Genomic DNA, 26324 nt, shown 5'->3' with positions numbered 1-26324 from the left:
ATCATATGATCAAATGGAAAGCTGGAACGTAAAGAGTTAATGGAACGAAGAGTAAACGTGAATAAAACTTGTGTGTTATGATGTGTGCTAATGTTATGACTTTATATGGTGAGCGCAGGTAGTACGAAACACGAGGATCATCAAGGGATAGAGAACAAGGACCGAGTCACATGAAGGATTGTACGGGGTGTATAAGAATGTAATTTGTTATATATAAGTTATGTTTTATTCTATAATTGAGTTAGTTTGATGTATTCAATATAGAGGAGTTATTTTGAAAGCGAACTTTCAAGTAAGACATAAGGTTTATAATGAAAGAAATTTTATGGTACGAAATTCCGCTGCGTCTTTTTAGTAAAAGCGTGTTAGGGCGTTAAAAAATAAGGATATGGTGGGCACAGTTCATGTGAATTCCATCTTATCGTGTGACTTGGGAGTTGGTCCTGAACCAACACATCCACTTTCATTCAATGACAAGCAAAAAGGTCTTCTAGGTTGAGCTTTGCTGTGAATATTCTTAGGATATTGATGTTAATAACAACTATGTCACACCCTGAGTTTTGCGGAAGCGTGATTATGTGTGACTTGCTTAATATCATTGCATTCAATCATAACAACAACTATATGATAACACTGAAGATGTTCGTCCATTTAATAAGTTTAAAAACATTACAATAACATTATTTTAAAACCAAGCGCAGACTTCAAATCCAAATACAAACCATACAAATGTTTTAGAGTTCCACAAGGACTCGACAAAAGACTTTAAATGAAACCAGGTCTTGCGTTATTCGCAAGCAACGGTAACTCAAAGATCGGATTATCCGGTTTTCGGATATCCGAAAACCGTATATCCGAAAATTTCGGATAGTGAATATTGATATCCAAATCCGTATCCGAAGTTATAAAAAAAATCAAAAAATCCGTTTCGTGTATAGATTAAAACTAAAGTTATATTCGATTTCCTAAATTTCCAACATTTAAAACTAAAAACAATTATAAATTCACATGAATACAATTATTTACTAGTTTTTTACTAATATTTACAATACTTTAAACTAAATATAATGCTCATATACTATATATACTTATAAAAAAAATAATTAGTTTTCGGATAATCGGATTATCCCAAATTTTTTAAATTCATATCCGAATCCGAAAATTCGGATTATCCGGTTATCAGCCATCAGCTAATCCCCCTGCATCGTCTCTTCTGTCTTCCTGCGAACGTGAGCGATGCAACGACCCCATGAGGGGCGGTGAGCGATGTGAGGGACTATCCGAGACGGGGAGGGGACGACCCCCATACCCCATGGTCTAAGTGGAAACTGAACCACAATCAAGTGGGTGATTGGATAGAGGGTGAGAAGTATTTATTGACTTATAAAAAGTTAATAAGTTCTTTTATAGTGTTTGGATAGAGAGTGTGAATAACTTTTATGGCTTGAAAAAGGAGAAAATGAAAAGTTAGAATTTCAAATTTCTAACTTTTGACTTATTAAAAGTTACAAACACCCCAAAATCTGAAAAAAAAAAAAAAACGTATAACAAAACTGATTAAAAAACTAAATCATTTAACTTTTGTAGCACGATAATAAACAACCAAAGTTTTATTGAAGAAAAAAAAAACCCTTAAAAGATGACTATGCAAAAGTAAAAAAGAGGAAGAAAAAAACCAAAACCCCATAAAGACAAAAAAAAAAAATCATTATTCCTTCCAATATTATGAATTAATACATAGATATAGATGTACACTCACTTTTAACTAGGGATGGTAATACCACATATGTACATGTTAACCCCACACCAACCAACATGTTTTTAACAGATTTTATGTTTGGACTTAACATGTATCGTGTCTTAAATAGGTAAACACATTAACATGTTAGTGACCTGGCAATTTCAGACAGTGACATGTTAACATGACACGAACCATCACATTCTTGACAGGTTTTGTGTTTAGGCTTAACAGGTTTCGTTTTGGGCTTAACAGGTCGACACATCAACCTGTTGGTGGTTTGTTTAAATTTGTAATGGATGTTTATGATTTGACTTTGTTGGAATTCTGTTTTAAATTTGCTAAGACTACGGGGTATGGAGATAGCGGATTGGATCATGGATTGCCACGTGAGACATGGTTCTCGTGGTACACGTCCCCATTTCCAAATCATGGTGGTTCGTATGGTTTAATTCATGGCAACCATGACTCTCTTTCAATTAATTTGGGATTTTGATTAGTTGGGGATGATAGTAGGGTCATGATCCACCCCATATAGGATTGTGGATTAGGTTGGTGAATGAGGGTAGGGTGACATGACGCTGACGCGGAAGATGGCGGTGGTCATTTAGGTCAGGTCATAACCACACCACATAGCCTAAGGATTAATATAAATATATTTAATGATTATGTACTAGTTAATACTTTTTTGAGCTTTTAGCAATTTTTGTTTCACTAAACAGGTTCCTAAATATGTAATATTTATGGTGTCTCTAAACATGTTTCTTAATAGGTCGTTTCATGTTCACCTATTTCTAAACAGGTCGTGTTCATGTTTGGAAAAATGACATGATAAGCTATCGTGTCATGTTCATGTCTAGCATCTCTGGTCATCGTGTCTTATCGTGTTGTGTCCGACATGTTATCTCAGGCCTACTTTTAATAAAGTTTTATCTATTTTATCATAATTATACCTTTATTTCTCTCTAAACCAGATCCTCCTATTCACCCAAATATAATCGGTGATTGGAGCAACGACTCATGTTCGTGAATGATGTTCTAGAAGTTAATCTCGGTGGTTGGGTGGCGGTGTTTGCTGTTGGTAAAGGGCAGAAAAAACAAAGTTATAAGGGTGAACGGGGTGGGGCGTCTTCAAGATGGAAGAGCGAGATCACTATAATCAAATTTAAGTTAAGAAATAAGAGAAATAAAGAAAAAGAAAAACAAAATCTAACAAAATCTGTAGGATAAAACAAAAATTAAAAAATAAATAAGCATTAAATTGACAAAAAAAAAAAAAAAAAAAAAAAAAAAACCCTAATATGCTTTGCATTTAACTAAAAGAACTAATAATAATGTGAGTAAATGTTTTCATCAAGTTGTAAAAGGTTATCCCCATAATAAAATATCACGTTATATATTGATCTGAACCATTTTTAAACCGAAAGGCATAGTGTGCAATTTTAGAAGTACATAAAGGTTGTTTTATGCAATTTTGTTTTGTTTTTCAATTGGCACAGCCCCTTCAAACCGATTTGTTCATTTTTCTTGTTACTCTCCACATCCTTTTTATTAAATAAATGAATATAAAGATCTATGTATAAATTAAAAGAATTACTAGTAATAATGTGAGTCATCAAGTTGAACATCATTAAAAAAATCATCAAGAAAATGAACTTTTTACATGTAGAAATCAATTTATAATTGGATCACTTACAACTTACAAGAAGTGTCGTTGGAGACGACAATTTCTAACCGGATCATTTAAGATTGTAAATGAACCGACCGTTAAACAAGCCGTTGGTCAACGGTTTGACTAGAAATTGGTACTTGTCATTTAGTTATTGACAAAATTTTATGTTCGTTTAGTTGTTAACTGAATCAACACAAACAAGCTTCTCGTTTTGTACGTTTACTTTCACAAACCATTCAGTAAATTATTCATTCATTTGTGTTCGTTTATGTATAAACAAAAGAATATTGTGCATAAATTGAATACTTTTAATGGTATGGTAGATTACCTTTCTAAAAATTTCATAATACAATACAAGAGAATTTCTTTGTTCAAGTGTATTTTCCGTTCATTCGTTCGACTAAACTTAAACGAACGAACACAAACACGAATTCGTGTTTGTTAAGTTCATCTAGAAAACTTCATGTTTCCTGTGAGTTATTCATTTCCTGCATAAACTCTAGAATATAAACCAATGTTTTAAAATCCGGTTTTTACACCGTATCGGATTTGACTCAAAAACGGTTTAACCAGGTGTATCGGGCGGTTCAACCGGGTGTACCGGGCAGTTCAATCGGTTTTACCGGATGGTTCAACCGGTACAACTGGCCGGTTTGAACCGGTTTTTAAAACATTGATATAAACATTAAAGTTTCTTTATTTGGTATCAAAATTCACAATAAACCTTAAACCCTAAACCGAAAATCACATAACAAGATTCACAAAATCAGAATATAAACTCACATCATTTCACACTCACGCGATCGTATCGTTCTTCAACAACTTAGCAATTATCGCAGAAAGCGCGGAAGCACTCACCCGACACTCATCACCCGCAAAGCAAGATCTACCTTCTTCAGCCGCTTTACATAACTTCGGATCCAACGGCACTTTCCCGAGAAACGGGACCCCCATCTCGACACACATTCTCGCCGCCCCGCCACGGCTGCTATCGAACACCTCACTACACGCTACAACATCCAACAATTCGGGTGCTTTTTCTCTCAAAACCGCCATCACCCGCTCCGTAACATCCTCTTCTTCTTCTCCCCCGTTCTTTAACGGTTTCACATACTTGAAATCCGAAAGCGATTGACGTAACCCGCTCATGTTCTCAACAACGCCGAGAACGCGAATCCCGACTTTTTTACAAAAGCTGACTTCTTTCCTCACGTCAATTAGCGAAACTTGTTGCGGGGTGGTGACGATAATCGCACCGTCGATTCCCGTTTCTTTTAAAAACTGGACAATCGAGATGTGTTCGTCTGACGTCCCGGGCGGGGCGTCAACCACTAGAAAATCGAGCTCACCCCAATAAACGTCTTTGAGAAACTGTTTAATGATCCCGTTTTTACGCGGGCCACGCCAGATGACCGCGTCGTCCGGGTCGGGAAGCATGAACCCGATCGACATTACGCCTATGGAGTCGACGTAAACAGGGGACCATCCTAGGTTGCTTTGGTGAATCTCTTGGCCTTCTAATCCGAGCATTTTGGGGATACTGGGCCCGCAAATGTCGATGTCGAGTAGTCCTACTTGAAAGTCCATGTCAGCAAGGGCAAATGAGAGCTGAGCCGAGAATGTGCTTTTTCCAACTCCGCCTTTACCGGATAAAATTAGTATCTTGTGCTTCACTGCAGCCATTCTTTCGGCAATTGCAACCAAATCTGTTCCCAAAAAACAAACGAATTTAATCAAAAATCAAAAAGTTGAATATTAGTAAACGCTATGCAGTTAATACCGTTGATATATCCGTGATATATTGGTTATCGCTCCCAATGTTGCGGAAATCGGCCTAGGCGGACGATTAATCGGCGCCTAGGCGCTAGTCGGTGGGTTACTGCCTAAATTTAAGCTAGTCGGTCAAAAAAATCGATTATGGTCAAAATCGGTCAAAGTCAGTAAAAGTCGGACAAAATAGGTAAAAATCGGTCAAAATCGGACTAATCGGGCCCATGATTTTTGACCCAAAAAACCCAATTTTTGAAACCTGGCCCATGGTTTAAAGCCCAAATTTAGTTATAAACCTATTTTAACATTTAAGTTTAGGTATTTTAACATTTAACCCCCTCTATCTTTCACTAGTTTACATATGGTTCCTAAACTTTAAATATATTAATAAAAGAGTAAATTACGTTTTTGGCCCCTGTGGTTATATCACTTTTACTATATTAGCCCAAAATAAGAATTTTTAACATATCTGCCCCCATGGTTTCTATAACTAACCATTTTGGCCCCTAAGTCTAGAGATCATGGGGGCCAAAATGGTTAGTTATAGAGACCATGGGGACTAAAATGGTTAGACTTAGGGGCCAAAATGGTTAGTTATAGAGATCATGGGGGCAGATATGTTAAAAATTCTTATTTTGGGCTAATACAATAAAAGTGATATAATCACAGGGGCTAAAAACGTAATTTACTCTTAACAAAAAGTATAAAGTTATCTCCTAAACTTGTAAATTTATTAATAAAAAGTATAAAGTTATCTATATATATATAAAAATTTGTAAAATTATACTTAAAAAGTCCAATCCGATTAATCCCGATTAATCCCTAGGGCCTAGCGCCTTCTACAACATTGATCGGTCCCCATGTAAATATCGGTGTCAAATATCGATCAGAATATATTTTCGATATTCCCGATATCAATACCTTTCTTCTTAGTTCTACCGTCTTTCTTCTTATTGCTGCTATTGTTGGTTTAAGTCTTAATTGTTAGTGTTAAATGTTGGTGTTTTAAGTCTTAAATTGCTATATACATATATTCTGCATGATATTAAAAGTACCGATATCCCGCCGTGATAACCTATATCTCAAATATCGGTCCTTGACCGATATCCGATATTTTACTGCATTAACTGCTTAGAGTAAAAGATGATCTGAGTATTATCATATATGCAAAACACATCACATTCAACAGGAAAAGGCATAAAAAGCAGGTGAATCTTCCATTAGGGTGCTTATGAACATCCGAAACGTCAAAACCGAAGAAAGTCAACCGGTTTGAGATATACACGGTCGGTTAACAGTTCGGTTTTAATGGTTTGACACTTTGACGGTTTATGGTTAGGAACCGGCCATGAAAATTAAAAAACCTTTTGTTTAACATTTATCATTAATTTTTTTCATTTAAGGAATATAAAGTTATGTTATGTGTGTGTGTGTGTATTATATTCATCAACAATGCTTTTCATTTTTTAAAATTAATACAAAAATGGGCTTTAGTAAAAAAAAATTGGTCTAAAACCGCTAAACCAACAAACGGGTTTAGCGAACCGTAAAACTATAAAAACTAACCGGTCCGCCAACCCAACCTATCTGACCGATTCTCGGTTAGTCTTTTTCCAAAACCGTAGTTAGCGGCTCACCCTATAACTTTCCGTCCAAAACCGGCGGAACCAGTCCATGAACATCCCTACTCAACCTATATCAATGCTATCAACTCATGATTGATTGATTACACAGGCAAATAAGTAAGTATAAGTGTATAATATGTCCCATAAAACCAAAAGTTCTGAATTTCCAATGCCATCCAAATAAAAAAAAAAGGAAAAATTACAAGTTTTGTCCTTTATCTTTAAACCACTTTTCAGGCGGTGTCCTTTTTAACGAATGTTGACAGGCGGTGTCCTTTACCAGGTATTTTGTTGCAAGTTTAGTCCTTTACACCAACCCAGTTAAAAAAACCCTGTTAATTGTTGACAGGCGGTGTCCTTTACTAGGTACTTTGTTGCAAGTTTAGTCCTTTATCTAGGTATTTTGTTGCAAGTTTAGTCCTTTACACCCAACAATTAACAGGGTTTTTTAACTGGGTTGGGTGTAAATGACTAAACTTGCAACAAAATACCTAGTAAAGGACCCCGCCTGTCAACATTCGTTAAAAAGGACACCGCCTGAAAAGTGGTATAAAGATAAAGGACAAAACTTGTAATTTTTCCTAAAAAAAATCTTCAAATTTATGAAACTTGCTTGGTTTTTGTTGAATTCATGAACTATTCTCGACTTCAAATTGTATACACTCATCTATTATCTGTCAACTAATTTGAGCTAGTTCCACAGCAAAGTATCAAATTCTCAAAGTTTTTTTCTAATACAAAACGACGAAGATTAAACATGTAAACAGATCATAACTGTTTGGAAGCTGAATTTGTTTGTGTTTGTTCATTAAATAAACATGAGTTTAATGAACACCATAGTTGTTAAAAGCCATCGCCTCTTGCGCCTACGCCCATTTTCCAAGCGAGGCAATTGCGCTTTAAGTCGAGGCAATTGCGCTTTGATTCTCCAAGTGATGGTTCAGGCGCAGATTTCGATGAGATTCCTAGATTTCCGATATTTTCTTTTCTGGCCAAATTCTCTAAATTCCGACAAAATTGTAGCTAGGTTTCTACTTTTATCAGGCAGACTACTTTTCTACACCAGTACACTAAATATTTTAGAACTTCTTAGGGGTGAGCAAAAGGAAAAACCCGACCCGACCCGACCCGACCCGACCCGACCATTACCCGACCCGACCCGAGAACCGATCAAGCATAAAATACAGAACCGATTCACTACCCTAAATATAGGGTCGGTTCCAGTCCATAGGTCCAAGTCGGGTTTCACCATGAAAAGAACCGAGAACCGACCCGATCCGACCCTATTTTATATGAAAAATTGAAACCGATCTAAATACCTAGGTACTTGAGTTCGGGTCGGGTTGGGTATAGTTTCGGTTCGGTTCTCGGTTATTTTCGGTCCGGACCTAAACTTGCTCACCCCTAGAACTTCTGGTACTAAATATATGATATTAAATGTTATATAATACATAATATCTTATTATTTTTCTAATACATGATATATTTTTCATTGTGCGCTTTTCTTTTCTCAGGCCCTTGCTTTATTTGCGCCTTGCGCCTAGGCCCCAGGCGAGGCCTATGCGCCTTGAGTGTGCTTAGCGCCTTTAATAACTATGATGAACACACGTCAGGTTGTTTAGTCCAACTCCATTTGTTCATTTACGTTCGTGTATACACATTCATAACTTCATTTATGTTCGTTTAAAATTCGTTAAAACATTCTTTCAAACTAATTCTTTTAATTTGATTTTGTTTGGTGTTCGTTTTCGTTCGTGTTTGTAAACTATTCGTTTAAAACCGACACGTTCATCTACTTAACAAACGAATAAGAACAAGAAAATCCGGTTTAAGTGTTCATGCTGGTCCGTTTGTCAACTTAAAGTTAAGAGTAAACTTCCGTTTTGCTCCCTGTGGTTTGATCACTTTAACGGTTTTGCTCCAAAACTTTAAAAATAGCCATTTTGCTCCCTGATGTTTTGGTTTTGTTGCCAGTTTGCTCCCGAGCAAACTAGCAACAAAACCGAAACATTAGGGAGTAAAATGGCTATTTTTAAAGGTTTGGGGCAAAACCGTTAAAGGGGAGCAAACTGGCAACAAAACCAAAACATCAGGGAGTAAAATGGCTATTTTTAAAGGTTTGGGGCAAAACCGTTAAAGTGACCAAACCAGAGGGAGCAAAACGGAAGTTTACTCTAAAGTTAAACTTCCATGCCTAAATGAACCTAATTAACATAATATAATAATAATAATAATAATAATAATAATAATAATAATAATAATAAAACAAAAGAATCGAGTAATTATTATGCAATTAACTAAGAGAGAACCTGGATCGGGGCCTTTAGGAGCAGAAGCACAGGCTTCTTGATTAGGGCAACCGGCACACGCATCAGATTTTCCGGCATCTTCTGATTGAGTTCCCGGACAATCTGAAACAAACCGGAACAAGCAGAGATTATATTATTAAATACGGCAAAATTAACAGAGAAAGTAAAAGTGATTGAACAATAATAAGAAGGTGTTGATCATACGTTCGTTGGCGTCTTCTGGGACTTCTTTGTGGTTGCCGTTTTCCATTTTTGCACTTCCGTTAGGGTTTCTGTTTAGCAGGAGATGAAAGTCCACAAACAAAAAGGTGTTTGATTAACCATAAACGGCTGCCGTGAGTTAAATATAACATCTTTAGTCCAATAGTTTTTTTTTCTTGCATTTTTAGTCTTCTACCACATAGGTAGGGATGGAAAAAAAGCCCAAGCACGACGGGTATACCTGAAACCCGAAACATACGGGCCGGGTATACCCGAAACCCGAAGGGTATGGGTCGGGTATGGGCTTAAAAATATAAAAATATTCGGGTACGGGTATGGGATTCAGCGATACCCGCCCGATACCCGGCCCGTTTACCCGAATAATACCCGAAAAGCATATTATTTTAAATTTAATTTTCCATTTATATAAACTTTTGTACATACACTTATTCATATTATTTTGCTTTGTTGTTTGTCTTCAAGACTTTAATATACAAACACAAGATTTTATGTTTAGTTATGTTGTTTCTATGCAGATTAAAAATGTGTGTTAGTTTTGGAATTTTCTAAACACATTTCAAGTTGTTAGAGAGATTACTTGGGTTCTGATTAATGCTACTATTTTTCATGTTTGGTGTTCAATTAGATGCAAATTATATAAACTAACATTATGTGTTTCAAAGTAGCAGTACATTATATGCAGATATATTTTTCAAATATGCATTTGAATATGATATGTTTGTATGTTATTGGTCATATTTTCCTTTGTTGTAGTTATTAAAGTAGTAAATTATATAAACATTAGAGTAAAAAATGCACATGAGAGTTTCAGTGATATTTTTAACAAATTAATGGGTATACCCGTTACCCGTGGGTATACCCGATACCCGACAAATTCCCGACAAAAACACAACAATATCCTTTTATTTAACATAGTTAACGGACCTTACCGGACAATACACATAAGTATAGGGACGTTTTCTGTAACTATCGGCTTCTAAATTCTAAAAATCATTTAGGTTCACATAATCCATACAGACGATTTCATTCGAACGAATTCGCTAATTTCTTCGATCTTCTTCAGCGATTCGAAGACTATAGATACAGCGCAACAATATATATAGCAGCAATCATGTATCATCCGTCCAGAGGTGGTGTTCGTGGCGGTCGAGATCGTAAGTTCAAATCACATCTTTACTTTTTAGGGTTTTGAGATTTGTAATATGAATTGCTTATGTTTGTGTATGTATATCTGCAAATTTTGTTGATTTGGCTCTGAAATACTCGATAATGAGTGTTTCTGTTGTTGATTTGATGTTTTGGACACATGATTTGTGGTGAATGTTTGTGAATTTCGGTGACGTAAGCAACACGTAACAAATTAGCTTCGGTTTTTAGGGTTTTGAGATTTGTGATATGAATTGCTTATGTTTGTGTATGTATATCTACAAATTTTGTTGATTTGGCTCTGAAATACTCGATAATGAGTGTTTATGTTGTTGATTTGATGTTTGTAACACGTAATTTGTGGTGAATGTTTGTGAATTTCGGTGACGTAAGCAACACGAAACAAATTAGCTTCACTTTTTAGGGTTTTGAGATTTGTGATATGAATTGCTTATGCTTGTGTATGTATATCTGCATCTTATGTTAATTGGGTTCGGAGAAACTGGATGAGAGTGTTTATGTTGTTGATTTGATGTTTTGGACGCATGATTTGTGGTGAATGTTTGTGAATTTGGGTGACGTAAGCAACACGTAACAAATTAGCTTCAGTTTTTAGGGTTTTGAGATTTGTGATATAAATTGCTTATGTTTGTGTATGTATATCTGCAAATTTTGTTGATTTGGCTCTGAAATACTCGATAATGAGTGTTTATGTTGTTGATTTGATGTTTCGGACTCATGATTTGTGGTGAATGTTTGTGAATTTGGGTGACGTAACCAACACGTTACAAATTAGCTTCAGTTTTTAGGGTTTTGAGATTTGTGATATGAATTGCTTATGTTTGTGTATGTATATCTGCATCTTATGTTGATTTGGCTCTGAAATACTCGATAATGAGTGTTTCTGTTGTTGATTTGATGTTTTTGACACATGTTTTGGGATGAATGTTTGGGAATTTGGGTGATGACGTTACAATTTAGCTTCGGTTTTTAGGGTTTTGAGGTTTTTAATATATGTTTTATGTCTATGAATGTATATATGCAAATTTTGTTGATTTGGTTCTGGAAAACTGGATGATGAGTGTTTCTGTTGTTGATTTGATGTTTTTGACACATGATTTGTGGTGAATGTTTGTGAATTTGGGTGACGTAAGCAACACGTAACAAATTAACTTCACTTTTTAGGGTTTTGAGATTTTTTGATATGAATTGCTTATGTTTGTGTATGTCAGTATGTGCATCTTATGTTGATTTGGTTCGGAGAAACTGGACGAGAGTGTTAATGTTGTTGATTTGATGTTTTTGACACATGTTTTGGTATGAATGTTTGGGAATTTGGGTGATGACGTTACAATTTAGCTTCGGTTTTTAGGGTTTTGAGGTTTTTAATATGTGTTTTATGTCTGTGAATGTATATATGCAAATTTTGTTGATTTGGTTCTGGAAAACTGGATGATGGGTGTTTCTGTTGTTGATTTGATGTTTTTGACGCATGATTTGGGATGAATGTTTGGGAATTTAGGTGAAGTAAGTGACTCGTTACAAATTAGCTTCGCTTTTTATGGTTTTGAGGTTTGTTAATATATATTCTTATGTTTGTGTATGTATCTCTGCAAATTTTGTTGATGATATAATGTTTTTGACGCATGATTTCGGATGAATGTTTGGAAATTTGGTTGAAGTAAGACACGTTAGGCATTAGCTTCACTTTTTAGGGTTTGATATTTGTAATATAAACTAGTTGATGTCCCGCCCGCGTTGCGGGGCGATGGCCGAATAATTCTCAATCAATTAAAAAACACTATTATAGTTTTGTTAGGAAAAAAAAACTAAAACGATGACAAGACCGTAGTTCTGAGCTCAGGGCAAAACTGTAGTTTGTAGGATTAATGAGCGAGTGTTAGGCAGCTCCTTCACATGGAAAAAATTAAATCCAGTCAACCAATAAAAAAAACACTCTTATAGTTTTGCTAAAAAACTAAAACGATAGCAATATTGTAATTTGAACTGAGGGCAAAGTTGTATTTGTTGAGTTGGGTAAAATCGTAATTTGCCAAAAGTTAAAGTGATGGCAATACTATAAATTTGAACCAGAGACAAAATCGTAATATAACTTTGTACTAAGGACAAAATCGTAATTTTAAGCTGGGGAGAAAACTATATTTTTAATTTGAACTGGGGTAAAATCGTAATTTTGATTTGGGGGGCAAACGCATACTTTTATTTTGAACCGGGCAAAAACATAATTTTAAACTGAAGACGAAGTCATAATTTTTGAAACGGGGCGAAAGTGAAAAATCGTCATTTTTAGTTTGGGGCAAAAGCAAAAATTTATTTTGAAATGGGGAAAAAAATGTAATTGTAATATGGGGGATAAAAGCATAAGTTTGAACCGAGGGCAAAATCGTAATTTGAGCAAGGGACAAAAAGCATAATTTTATTTTGAAGTGGGGGCAAAAACATATTTTTATTTTAAATTAAGGACGAAACCGTAATTTTAAAATGAATATAAAAGAATAAAACGGTTGGTCCAATAGGGAAGCGCCACGCAGCTGCGTGACACTATTCCTTTAACTTCCTTTTGTATATGTAGGAAATTTCTTATGTTTGTGTATGTATATCTGCAAATTTTGTTGATTTGGTTCAGAAAAGTTGGATGATGAGTGTTTCTGTTGTTGATATAATGTTTTTACACATGATTTGTGGTGAATGTTTGGGAATTTGGGTGACATAAGCAACACGTTACAAATTAGTTTCGGTTTTTAGGGTTTTGAGGTTTTTAATATGAATTGTTTGTGTATGTATATGTATATCTGCAAATTTTGTTGATTTGGTTTTGAAAAACTGGATGATCATTTAGTTACCACTAATTTCTTTAGATTTATAGTTGCAGCTCTTGTGTGAGGTATGTTGTATCGCATCGTAGAGAAAGAATCATATACGCCGTATATTAACACAGTTTACGTTATCTGTGTGCAGAGTTTAGCTGGGACGATGTGAAGGTTGATAAATATAGAGAAAACTATATTGGTCACAGTCTCAAGGCTCCTGTAGGGAGATGGCAGAAAGGTTAGTTACTTTATAGTTTCTCGAAATATGTAATATCGATTCTTTTAAGGGTTTTCATTATTATTATTTAGAGTTAATTACTGTTTTCGTCCCCTTGGTTTGTCAAAAATCACTATTTCAGTCCATTAGTTTAAAAATTGCGCTTTCAGTCCCTGTGGTTTCACTTTTGTAACCATTTCAGTCCATCTCGTAACCATTTCAGTCCCTGTACTAACAGAATAAATGGATTGAAATGGTTACGAAAGTGAAGCGACAGGGATTGAAATGGTTACGAAAGTGAAACCACAGGGACTGAAATCGCAATTTTTAAACTAATGGACTGAAATAGTGATTTTTGACAAACCACAGGGACGAAAACAGTAATTAACTCTATTATTTATTCAACAGGGAAGGATTTACACTGGTACGCTAGAGACAAAAAAGCGAACCAGGCGGATATGGATGCTGCTAAAGAAGAAATAAGAAGGATCAAGGAAGAGGAAGAACAGGCTATGCGGGAAGCTTTGGGTTTAGCTCCTAAACGTTCTACAAAACCTCAAACGAATAGACTCGATAAACACGAGTTTTCCGAACTCGTGAAACGCGGCTCCACCGCAGAAGACTTAGGGGCCGGACATGCTGAGGCCGCTCATGTTCAAGGTCTCGGTTTCGCTAAGTAAGATTCTTTAACTCAACTGAATTGTAGTAATTAGATGAGATTTCGGTTAAGGATTGAAATTAACGTCTGTTGTTTAAACTTCTTAACTGCAGGGCGCCTAAAGCGTGGGAAGGACCGAGTTCGAGTTCTCTACCACCCACTGTAACTATGACGTCGGAAGTACCTAAAAACACAAATGTACCTGTAGTAGATGCGAAGGAAGACTCAGAAGATGAAAATACGCGAAAGAAAAGAAGGCGGGAAGAGAAAAAACAAGAGAAACATGAAAGACGAGATGAACGTAAACATGAACGAAGAGAGAAAAGGCACCATGATCGTGACTCGGATGACAAGAGGAGGCATAAAAAAGACAAGGGTAAAAGAAGACATGATTCTGACTGATGTTTTATTGTTGAAATGTCGCTTCACATGTGATTGATTTTAATCGGTCTTAAGTTGAACGGGTTGTGTTTTACGGTCTGTATGCATATTTCTATCTTGTGGCACTACTCCCTATTAACAATGCTACCATAGTTGTTCACAGTCTGGCTTTAATCGGTCGTAAGTTGAACGGGGTGTGTTTTACGGTCTGTATGAATATTTTTATCTCGATTTCGCCACTCGTTTTACAATGTTGTCACCTCTACTTTGACATAAATGGTTTGGTTTGTTTTCACAGTTGTACACTGTAAGAATACTTGCATATATCTATTACGCTTGCAAACGAGCTGATACCATATGTAAGAGAAACCAGTATGGTTAAAATTTTCTAAGCCGACCACTATGTATAAAAAGGCGCAAGGCGCTCCAAGAGGTTTATGCCCCCAAAACGCAGGCACAAGGTGCAATGTGAGACGATGAGAGCTTCACATACATGAGACGTTTGGTGTTAAAAAATACCGATAAATTGATTTATATATAGTATTTTATTAGGGCTGGCAATCATGTCTTATCGTATTTAACAAGTCAAGTGTTAAAACATGAATACAACTAGTTTAACTTGTATTATGTACTAAGAAGAAAGGGTGGATCCAAGTTTCCTAATATTATTTATTCACAAAAAAAGCCCCGCTTGCGGTATGCACATATAATGTATATATGTGTGGGCGCTCGGGGGGCAAAAGTGAAAGCGCACTAATTTTGACGTTATTTTAATAATTTCGAGAAAATAACGTTAAAAATCATGCATCATGCGGTGGCGTTGATAGCCGAAAGACAAGGGGGTACATGCGCTAATCGACAGTTGTCTCAATTGCTGAGTGTTATGTGCCTTATGTCCTAGGCTTGATGCAAAACTACTATCGAGCCGGGGGTCTCACTGGAAGCAGCCTCTCTATTCCTACTGGGTAGAGATAAGACTGTCTACATCTTACCCTCCTCAGACCCACCTTAGCTTTGATGATTTATTCACACAAAAAACATGTAAAACAAATCTAATCGCGTCTTATTCACTAATCGCGTCTTATTCACTTAAAAGCAAACCAATAACCAGTTAGGATGATTTAAAACGAACCATAAACATCGCCAATCAAAATACATATATTACAAACACCAAATATCAAGAATCATAAACTTTATCAACCAAATTAGAGAACAATTAAGATTGCAATAGTCACAGCAACTTGAAAGCAGAAACAGATAAACTGAGAATACAACCATTGAACCCATAATAAGTTTCCGGAACTCGATGTTAATTAGCTTAGTTAAGCTTTGAGGCCCGTAACAGACGGGGCCGCACCCCTTGTCGTTTTCACATAGTTAACATAGTCATTGTAGTGCATAGTGAACAATGTGCTTTGGTAGCGAGTGAGTCGAATACGGTTCCTCACGGAGTCGGTAATCGCACCTCTATAACCGGCTTTCCTCATCAATGAGTCGATCGCTTCGATTGTTGTCCAGCCTGGAAAACCAAAAACAACCAAATGAAACGTTAACGTTCTATTATACATTGTAAAATGTGTAAAAGTACGCTGTCTCGCTATATATACTATAAACAGGGGCGATGCTTTGAAGGGGCCGGGAGGGGCGCCCGACCCCCCGAACTTTTCGGCCGTCTTGTATATGTAGTTTTCGTATAGAAATTTTTGGGTATGTATGTTTTCGACCCCCCGGTTCTATAGAAATTTTTGGGTATATACGTTTTCGACCCCCCCCCCTAAAAATTTCAAGCTTCGCCACTGACTATAAATATGCTATTTTGTTTCGCCATTAATCAACTTTAGGCCTTCAACTATAATAATAACATGTTTAGCCCCTCAACTTTGGTAATGACATGTTTAGCCCCTCAACTTTGATAATAAACAACTTTAGCCCCTCACCTTTAATAATGACATGTTTAGCCCCTTAACTACATCAAACAACTTTAGCCCCTAAACTTTAATAGCAAACAACTTTAGCCCCTCAACTTTAATAATGACATGTTTAGCCCCTTAACTAAAACATCAAAAAACTATAGCGATCGCTATTTGTTTATTTTCATGTAAGTTTCGAACCCGCTGCGGAGCACGGGTGGTAACCCACTAGTCTGAGATAAAACTGGAAATACATTGTATTTTAGATACAAAAGGACCCATTTTAAATCTGTTATAACAAGCAACAAAAACGAACCTTCTTGAGAAGCGACATCAGGTAAGTATGTCGCGCTTCGCTTGGTATTATAGTCAGGATCAGTGAATTCAATAATTATACCATGCTTTCCAACCTGCAAGATCACATGAATTCAGAAAAAAAAAAAAAAAAAAAAAAAAAAAAAAAAAAAAAACAATTCCGACCTTTGAAACATTATGTAATAATGAAAAGTAACAAGCTTAGATTTGAACAAAATATATAAAAGCTTACCTCCCAATCGAGATGGTTAGCAGCATCTTCATAATTTGTAAGAATTGAAACCGTACATTGCAAGGACGGTAACTCCTTAGCTTGTATTGGAGGAAATCGATGGTCCCTCAGAGCACTGCAAAATAAAAAAAAAAAACATTCTTAGAAATAAGAGTTAATTACTGTTTTCATCCCTGTGGTTTGTCAAAAATCACTATTTCAGTCCATTAGTTTAAAAATCGCGATTTTAGTCCCTGTGGTTTCACTTTCGTAACCATTTCAGTCCACCTCATAACCATTTCAGTCCCTGTACTTAACAGAAGAATGGATTGAAATGGTTATGAAAGTGAAACCACATGGACTGAAATGGTTACAAAAGTGAAACCACAGGGACTGAAATCACAATTTTTAAACTAATGGACTGAAATAGTGATTTTTGACAAACCACAGGGACGAAAACAGTAATTAACTCTAGAAATAATTAAACAAAACATACCTAGAAAAAAGTATGCAAAGAATAATACAAAGATAAAAAATTTAGAAAATGTTCAAAATTTCATATAGATCCCTTCTAAAGGTTCGAAAATTCATTGTATCATATTTACTCGGTCAAAACATTAAAAATGTCATTTTTACCCATTCCATAGTAAAACTTAATCGATTACGGATTACTTATAACACTTATTAAACAAACGAATAGAAAAAGCGTCATCACACCGTATCATTTTTTTGGGAACCATGAGAACCTATTACTTGAAAACTCATGGGACCCGCCAATATCCTGCTAACAAAGAGGATCGGGTAAATCACAGCTTGTGATATTATTTATCATGGAACATTAAACATGATACTTTTAGTGTTTCGGAAGGATAAATGTGACATTATATTATTATGTAATTCGGAATGATATGTATGAAATTTTGCCTTGTAAAATAGAAAGTTACGCGTAAATGCATCAACTCATTACTTTAAGGAGATAAATAGTACTGATTATCTTGGTTTAAAAAAGCTCGCCTTAAGCGCGATTAAGCGCGAAGCGCCCCTAGGCGCAAAGTAGATCGCCTTGTGTGACATAAGGCGCAGGGTGTACAAGAAGCGCAGCTGAGGCGCGCTTTTTAGGGGGAAATCGACATAAGGCGCCGCTGAGGCGCGCGCTTTTTGTACATGGGGCGTTTCTATGCTTCTGAGTGTTGTACACCAGGCTTTTTATGCTGTAAATTTATGTTTTTTTTTCATTTTAAAACATATATAAAGCTTAATTATAGCTAAATCATAGGTATTGGATGCTAAACACTTATGGGATATATAAAATAAATTATATAATCACTTTGCGCTTCGCGTACGAAAAGCTCACCGCTTTTGCGCCTCGCTTTTTAAAATCGTTTTTAGGCCTCATCGCTTTTGTGCGCTTCCCACTTTTTTAAACCAAGCTGATTATCATAAAATCTTTTTGATGCATAGAGTACAAACCTTGTTAAAGCATAGTCCTTGAAACCGTTGACTATATCACGAGCAGAAAGTGTCCCTATGCATCCACGTAAACGGGGTTCATAACCATTTACCACTTTCTTCCAAGTCACAAATAATGGGCTGAAATCATACATATCATCGGTTAATTCGAATATAAACGTTTCTATAGTCTAAATCATAAAAAAGGTACAATACAACTTGTGTACGATGAATTGCGCGTCACTAAATTTACGTTGTGCACCACCAAGATACAATATATAGGATCAAGGTGGTGGTGAACGCGTTTAATCTGATGGTGTACAAATCAATTCAATAACATATAGGTTGACTAAAAGAAAAGAATGTCAACTACATAAGACGAAACAAAAAAAGTCAGAGCTTTAATTTTTCTACCACAAAATGTGCATTCTCTAGCATAGTTGTCAACAGCGATCGCCAGCGAATAGCATGGCGCATAGGTCGATGCTCGCTATATGGTCTGTAGCGATAGATAGCGGCCTTTAATTTTTTTGTTTTTTTTTAAATATAAATAGCAACTAAATATGGCTATAAAATAGCTACATTTTAGGTTTTTGTTAAGTATACATGTAAAATTGCGTATATACCAGGGTATTTTGATATAATATACACATAATTTTTTTCTAGTGTATCACTATTTAACTTTTATACCACAAAATGTGCATTCTATAGCATAGTTGTCAATAGCGATCGCCAGCGAATAGCATGGCGTATAGGTCGATGCTCGCTATATGGTCTGTAGCGATACTGCGATAGATAGCGGCTTTTAATTTTTTTGTCTTTTTTTAAATATAAATAGCAATTAAATATGGCTATAAAATAGCTAGATTTTAGGTTTTTGTTAAGTATACATGTATAATTGCGTATATACCAGGGTATTTTGATATAATATATACATAATTTTTTTCCTAGTGTACCACTATTTATAAGATAGCGCCCACTATTTATTGTTATTCGCTATGTAGCATATAGGTACTTTATCGCTATTTGTCGCTATTCGCCATTAACAACTGTGTTCTCTAGATGAATAAACTAACACATACACAAGATTTATAAATAGACAAAGGAACCAACATAACCAAGAGGCACCGGACATGTTAGTTAAAGAACTCATTTTAAGTAGAAAAGCGCAAGAACCACATATTGCACTTGTACTTAGTATTTGTCAAAGGAGAGCTAGAAAGAGAGTGTGCGTTTACGCATCACATTTACGGCAAAAGGTATGAGTGTTCGTATGCACATCCAAACACCCCTCCCAGACCCTATCAATAGCTTGCCATAAGTGAGATTTTACTTGGTACGTTTATTTTTGTTTTGTTTTGTTTGTTTACATTATATTAATATACACATTTAACCACCCCTCATCAATATTCAATAATATAATGACCATATCCACTAACCAAGATAAAATACAGAAATCGTCTTTTATGTATGTCACTTATTGCAAAATGTGTTATTTGTCTTCAATAATTACAGAAAACGTACTAGATGTTTGCAAACCCTTGCAAGTTATGTCCTTTAGCCCTAACTCAGTTAATTTTTGTGGTTTAATCTGACCAAATGGATGCCACATGAGGCTATTTTGGTCAGATTTAACCACAAAAAAAATTAACTAAGTTATGGCTATGGCTAAAGAACATAACTTGCAAGGGTTTGCAAACATCAAGTACGTTTTCTGTAATTATTGAAGACAAATGACACAGTTTGCAATAAGTGACATACATAATGGACGATTTCCGTAATTTACCCTAAAATAAAAAAAAATGACATATATTAATACAAAACTTAAACAACTACACATCCAAACAAACAACCAATATCAATAAAATAATATCTCAATTCCCAAAACATCAAAGATCAAAACTTTACACTTCCCTTCAACATCAACATTAATATTATATTAGAGTAAATTACGTTTTTGGCCCCTGTGGTTATATCACTTTTACTATATTAGCCCAAAATAAGAATTTTTAACATATCTGCCCCTATGGTCTCTATAACTAACCATTTTGGCCCCTAAGTCTAGAGATCATGGGGGCCAAAATGGTTAGTTGTAGAGAGCATGGGGGCCAAAATGGTTAGACTTAGGGGCCAAAATGGTTAGTTATAGAGACCATGGGGGCAGATATGTTAAAAATTCTTATTTTGGGCTAATATAGTAAAAGTGATATGACCAAGGGGGGCCAAAAACGTAATTAACTCATTATATTATTATCCATACACACACATATACATACATAAATATATATATAGATATAGAGAGAGAGAGAGAGATTACTGTTGACCCTCATCAAAAGCAGGAGGGGGAACTTGTTCATCATTGTAATGAGCCACAAGTGTATCAAAGCAATAAACCACCATCTCCCTATTTGCAGACACCATTTTCCTGTAACTAATTAAACAAAAAAAAACCACAACAATACAAAGGGTAATAAAGGGTTTAATCAGAAAAAAAATCCGATTACAAAAATCGGGTCAGAATCGAATAATTTAATCGATTTAAAGAATTCTTGAAAAAGGGGTTTCTTGAAACCAAAAAATCTCAAACGGGTGTTGTTCAAAATCGGTTTTTTTTTTAATTCCCAAAAGCACTGAAACAACACCAGTTGAGGGAGATGAAGAGGGTTCGAAAGATGAATCAAAGTATGGTTTTTGTTGTTGTTGTTGTGAAAAGAGGGACGAAAAATTATTTGGGAGATGGACCCCTTCTTATAGGAAAGTAGGTCTAGTTTTTTAGAATATATAATTTACATTTTGGTTCTACAATTTTGGTTTAATTACGAATTTGATCCTTGATTATGATTCATGTTTTTTATAAGATCCAATGTGGCATTGTTTGCTTTAATAGATGATCTCTTTGTTTGGGATAGCAATCGAACCCGAACTCGATGAGTAAACCCGAAACCCGACACATCTGGGACGAGTTTGGGGTCGGTTAATCGGGTTTGGGACGTGTTTGGGACTAGTTTTTATTTTTTTCGTAGGGACGAGTTTGGGGTCGGTTAATCGGGTTTGGGACGTGTTTGGGACTAGTTTTTATTTTTTTCGCGGGTTTGGGATGGGTTTAGGATTTGGTGATATACCTGTTTACCCGACGCAATTACCTGATAAAGTAAACTCGTTTACCCGATTGTATACCCGATATAATTTCTTTTATATTTTTAAATATGTAAATATATAATACATCCTTTTTTCTATACACATGGGTATTTTATCCCGTATACATTATAGTTATTTGATATAGTTCTTTAGTGACAATACTCAATGTAACTGGTTAGTAGTTATCCGATGGATTTTGGGTCGGGTATACCCTACAGGTAAACTTTTTAAAATTAATGGGTTACCCGAAACCCACGGGTATACCTGATGATACCTGATGGGTATTTACCCGCTAGAAACCGACGGGTTTTGGGACGGGTTTGAGACAAGCTTATCTAATCGGGTTTGGGGTTGGGATTACCTAAACCCGTCCCAAACCCGACTCATTGCCATCCATACTCTTTGTTTAATGAGGGCTTAATATTAGGTAAGAAACACCGGTTCAAATTCTTAAGGAACTAAACTAAAAAAATTGGTATCTCGAATCCCGATCGGGGGTTAACTTTAATATATCTTCTTCAATCGGTATAGCTCTAGCTCTGGATGATATGCAAAACTGACAATATTGTTCGCTCATTAAGAGGAGAAGAGGGGTTCTTCTCTTAACCAAGCTTTGTCGTGATAATAAGTAACTGTTCAGAGAGGGAAACAATATGTGTATTTGGAGAGAGAGTAGAGACCGTGAGAATAAGTAACTGTTTAGAGAGGGAAACAGTATGTGTGTTTAGAGATAGAGTAGAGACCAGAATGCTTAATCCTTTTGTGGAGGTTGGTATTTATAGCCAAAGGGTTAAAGAAGGAGATGGAATCATGGGCCTGATGCCATCAAGGAATATCCATTTGGTCCCCTCTGACACGACAGGTAGTGTCTGTAGAGATGTGGGGACGTTGGCGCATCGTAATTGGTTACACGTCGCTGTCATTTTGTATTTTTTGTCCCCTGCACGATGATCATCATGGGGATTGGTTGTGACAGACTCGAATGCATGTTGATTGTCTGCAAGCTGCGGCCACTTGTAATGGTTGTACTTTATGAGTTATCATGGTGCGTGTGCGCGGGAAAATCCCACGTAGGAACCTTGGAACTAGCTAAGTGTTTTGGGAATTAAGTGTGAGTATAGTCTTGCACGCGTGTAACTTGCGTGGTATTTGGGGCCATACCCTTTCACCAGATTTAGCTTAGTAAGACAATATTGTTTGTTAATTGAAGAACAAAGTAACATAGATGGCTGCTCTAGTATGTTCAAATTGTTGTTTTGGTACGCATGTTTATAAATTTGCAAGTTTAGCTCAAAACTTTGTACAAACTTAACATGTTTGGTTTGTGAAGTGGTTTTTCTGTTAATGTGTGTGAAATCACCAAAATACCCTTGTCATTTAAAAACAGAAATAGAAACGAACGATAATTAACTTAAAACCAAGTATGACCCACGTATTATAAAAAATCACAAATATAATGCCACTATAACGTAAATTCGACGAGGTTTCAGCAACCACGTCATCTCCCCTATCTTCTTCTTCAACATCCAAAACTAGCAAGCACACTATCCCCCTGTATCAGTGACCCAACCAAGTTCAAGATCAAGATGAAAATGGAGACCTGTTGTCTATACCACAACTTTCCCATGTTTAATTTATGTTTTACCATCATTTATTAAACTAACCATAGTGTTTTGTTTACGTAATTTACATAAACTTAATAAATAACTCTTATTCAGTGGAGAATATTTATGAAAGCAAGCAGTGTCATGTGATATTTGTTTTTTCAGATGCAAAAGGTCTGCAGTCTGCGGACCATATCTGCAGGCATCTGCAGGAGAAGAGGTGGACCAAAGGTCTGCAGTCTGCAAAGAAAATAGGGTTTGTTTTTTTTACTTCTACAAAAACCACTTCACAACACACACAACACATACACATCCTTTCTCTCTGCCTTCATCTACCACCACAACCATCCGCCACCACCTCCTCCACCGTCCACCTGCCACCACCACAACCAACAACCACCGTCAAGCACCACCGCCCCCTGTCTCCTGCCGCGAAGCCAAGCACCACCGCAAACCCTAGCCCCCACTCCAAGAACCCACCCCCGTCGCAACCACCACCACCTGAACCACCACTATCACTGTCGTCTCCAAAGCCTCATCATCAACAGAATCATCGTCTTCGTCATCGGGCACCATCATCATCAACTTCATCAGAAAACAGCCGGAGAAACCTAATCCAGCCGAACGCCGGTGAAATTGGTAGTCGGAGAAACAGAGTCGCCGGAAACGTTGCCAGAACAGACGAGAGGAGAAGAGAAGGAGAATAACCGAGGGGGGCGCTGTTTCCACTGCCGCTGCCGTGAGCGGCGGCATGCCTTCATCCGTCGCAGTGTGCCACCACCGGAGGGTGGTGGCCGGTTGTTTTTCTCCGTTGGAACTGAGAGAGACGAGAGGGTGAGGGGAAAATTTGGTCAGGCAGTTTGTGTGGTGATGCAAGAGAAGAGGTGAGAAGTGGTGAGAAGAGGTGGGCTTATGTCTGCGTGGGGAAGAGGTAAAATGTGAGAAGTGCTTCTGGAAAACAAACAAGCTGCAGGACCTAAAGGTCTGCGCGTGTCTGCGCGACGCATACATAAGTGGTCAGAAGTGCTTCTGATAAAAAACAAACAATACCTCAGTGTCATCTGAGATTTAATTGGTAAAAGTTATGAATCATGGATAAATGTGTAATCTTGTTTATAGCACATGTACTAATAATGTAAATTTCTCTTTCTAGAAATACAATAAAAAAAGTCCAAAACATGATGCATGTATCTCAATTCTTATGCATTCTCACACTTTTTATGAAAAAAGTACTTTTTACAAAAACCTCACCCTATATTTATGTATTATTTTTTAAATGAAATATGTTGGTTATAAAGAAAATTCGGGTTGGAGATTAATCTATTTTTCTTCAAGTAATTTGTTTAATTTGGGTTTAGGTATTTCTATGTCTTAACGAAAATTGAATTAGGGGCTGTTTGATAGCCTCTTAATGACCATTCAGATGCTACCTCTTAATGGTTTAAAATCTCTGAATGAATAGAGGTAACCTCAAGTCTGAATGGTTAAGAGGTAACCTCTGAATGGTAAATCATCACATGTCACATTTTTCTACCTTCTCATTGGTAAAATTCTTAATGGTTTCATTAAGAGGTAGCCTCTTAATAACCATTCAGAGGCTACCAAACAGCCCCTTAGTAGTTAGATTGTTAGAACTTAGAACATTCTTAAATAATATTTTAATTTAAAGTATGGTTAATATATGAATTTTCTAAATGACATCTTTTATTTCTTAAACATCCTACAAAATCAAACATCAACGAACTTTTGCACAAATAAACAGATTGAAAACATAATTAAGCAATTCTAAGGTTGATTTGATTCAATTTACATTTGATATGACAAGATTTGGTGATAATTCTTCAAGATTTACCAACAAACATAGGTAACCACCCAACTGAGCACACACAAACGCCATTGAAGTAGCCATCAGACCATCCGAAGTCACCATTAGATTAGCCTTCGGACCATTTGAAGCCGCCATCCGAAGCCACCATCGGAGGATTATCCCCTCTGGTTTCTCTTCCTCTCTCACTCTAGAATTCATTTCTCTCACCATAGACAAGACGAGAATAAATAAGAAATGATTTTTTAAGGCGGTTCAACCGCCTTAAAAAGTATTTTGAGACGACTTTTATTTTTAGAGGCGTTCTTCTTTTTTTTTGAATAGGTTTTTGAGGCGGCTTTATTTAAAACCGCTTCAAATATAAGTTTTGATCGCCTGAAAAGATCGATTGTGTGCTAGTGGTTAATGAATGCACAATCATTTCCACGCACCATGATTGCTCTCATACGTTAGGTTGTTCGAGTGTTTGCAGTGCGAATTGAGGAATAGAAGCCAACTATGGTCGATTTTTAGCAAAAGACTCGGGAGGAATATCACAACTACAATTTGATACTATAACCCCTTAAGATTACATCAAAATTCTAAATACAAAAGTTACAAATCAAAGTTAATATCGAATCATAACTTATTCGTGAAACATATGATAGTTGGGGCCAAAAGGGTTAGAAAAAAAAAAGACGTTGGGGGCTCAGATGTTAAAAAAAAATTTTTTAGGCTAAAAGTGTAAAAATAATATAAACACAGGGTCCAAAATCGTAATTTACTCATCTTATTAACATAACTAGTTACTAGAATTGACATATAAGAAATTAGAATATGTGTAGGGATTATTAAGCACATGATGGTAGTTGAAAACTACAACTTTTTTTATTAAGCACGTGACATGTTTTAATGATATATCTAGTTTTTCTAATAGTTTGGTAAACCAGAGGGGTTATATCTAGTTTTCTCTAATCTATCTACTATACTAAAGCAAAATAAAGGTTGACCATTTGACCATGATGTGGCAGCTCTCTTTGGCCAGATAATTGTGACTTTGGGCGCCATTCTTCTTTTCTTCCATATTCCTTCATTTTCTTCAATGCTAATAAATATCAGTTACCTTCACCGCTCTCTCTCTTCAGTTATCTTTGTTACCACCGCCTTCTCTTCAATCGATCCTTTTCAAGTTCATCTTCTTCAATCGATTCCTGATAGTTTTCTTTGATAGATTGTTTATTTCTTAGTTTAATCCTTTTTTTTTGTCTGAATTTTATTTTGGTTCTGAAAAAGTGTTATTCTGTACAACAAACCCTAGATCCGG

At 36.1% G+C, this 26324-nt stretch overlaps 3 protein-coding genes across 4 annotated transcripts; 1 reads left to right on the top strand and 2 right to left on the bottom strand.

Annotated features, from left to right (window-relative positions):
* Positions 1 to 3874: 3874 nt before the first annotated feature.
* Positions 3875 to 9480, bottom strand: LOC110889154 (cytosolic Fe-S cluster assembly factor NBP35). Of its 2 annotated transcripts, XR_004871888.1 has the most exons (4): positions 9319 to 9480; positions 9115 to 9216; positions 4095 to 5116; positions 3875 to 3922 (listed from the first exon to the last, which is right to left on the bottom strand). XR_004871888.1 is itself a non-coding variant. In XM_022136667.2 (3 exons), exons 1-3 carry the CDS (start codon positions 9362 to 9364, stop codon positions 4206 to 4208), a joined length of 1059 nt encoding a protein of 352 aa, XP_021992359.1. In that variant the 5' UTR covers positions 9365 to 9480; the 3' UTR covers positions 4090 to 4205. The 2 variants fall into 2 exon arrangements, 1 of the variants encoding a protein (XP_021992359.1); XM_022136667.2 differs by lacking the exon at positions 3875 to 3922 and having other exon boundaries at positions 4090 to 5116.
* An 853-nt stretch (positions 9481 to 10333) lies between these two features.
* LOC110889156 (multiple myeloma tumor-associated protein 2 homolog) lies at positions 10334 to 14846 on the top strand. The gene is made up of 4 exons (XM_022136668.2): positions 10334 to 10490; positions 13462 to 13551; positions 13939 to 14206; positions 14302 to 14846. Exons 1-4 carry the CDS (start codon positions 10448 to 10450, stop codon positions 14588 to 14590), a joined length of 690 nt encoding a protein of 229 aa, XP_021992360.1. The 5' UTR covers positions 10334 to 10447; the 3' UTR covers positions 14591 to 14846.
* An 857-nt stretch (positions 14847 to 15703) lies between these two features.
* LOC110889157 (uncharacterized protein At2g38710) lies at positions 15704 to 21186 on the bottom strand. Its single transcript, XM_022136669.2, has 5 exons — positions 20772 to 21186; positions 18476 to 18595; positions 17027 to 17141; positions 16796 to 16889; positions 15704 to 16088 (listed from the first exon to the last, which is right to left on the bottom strand). Exons 1-5 carry the CDS (start codon positions 20873 to 20875, stop codon positions 15892 to 15894), a joined length of 630 nt encoding a protein of 209 aa, XP_021992361.1. The 5' UTR covers positions 20876 to 21186; the 3' UTR covers positions 15704 to 15891.
* Positions 21187 to 26324: the final 5138 nt, after the last annotated feature.

This window comes from Helianthus annuus, chromosome 11 (genome assembly GCF_002127325.2).
Source record: "Helianthus annuus cultivar XRQ/B chromosome 11, HanXRQr2.0-SUNRISE, whole genome shotgun sequence".
NCBI classification, from domain to species: Eukaryota; Viridiplantae; Streptophyta; class Magnoliopsida; order Asterales; family Asteraceae; genus Helianthus; species Helianthus annuus.
The sequence above is the reverse complement of the archived record's forward strand: the minus strand, read 5'-3'. Positions and strand labels throughout refer to the sequence as shown.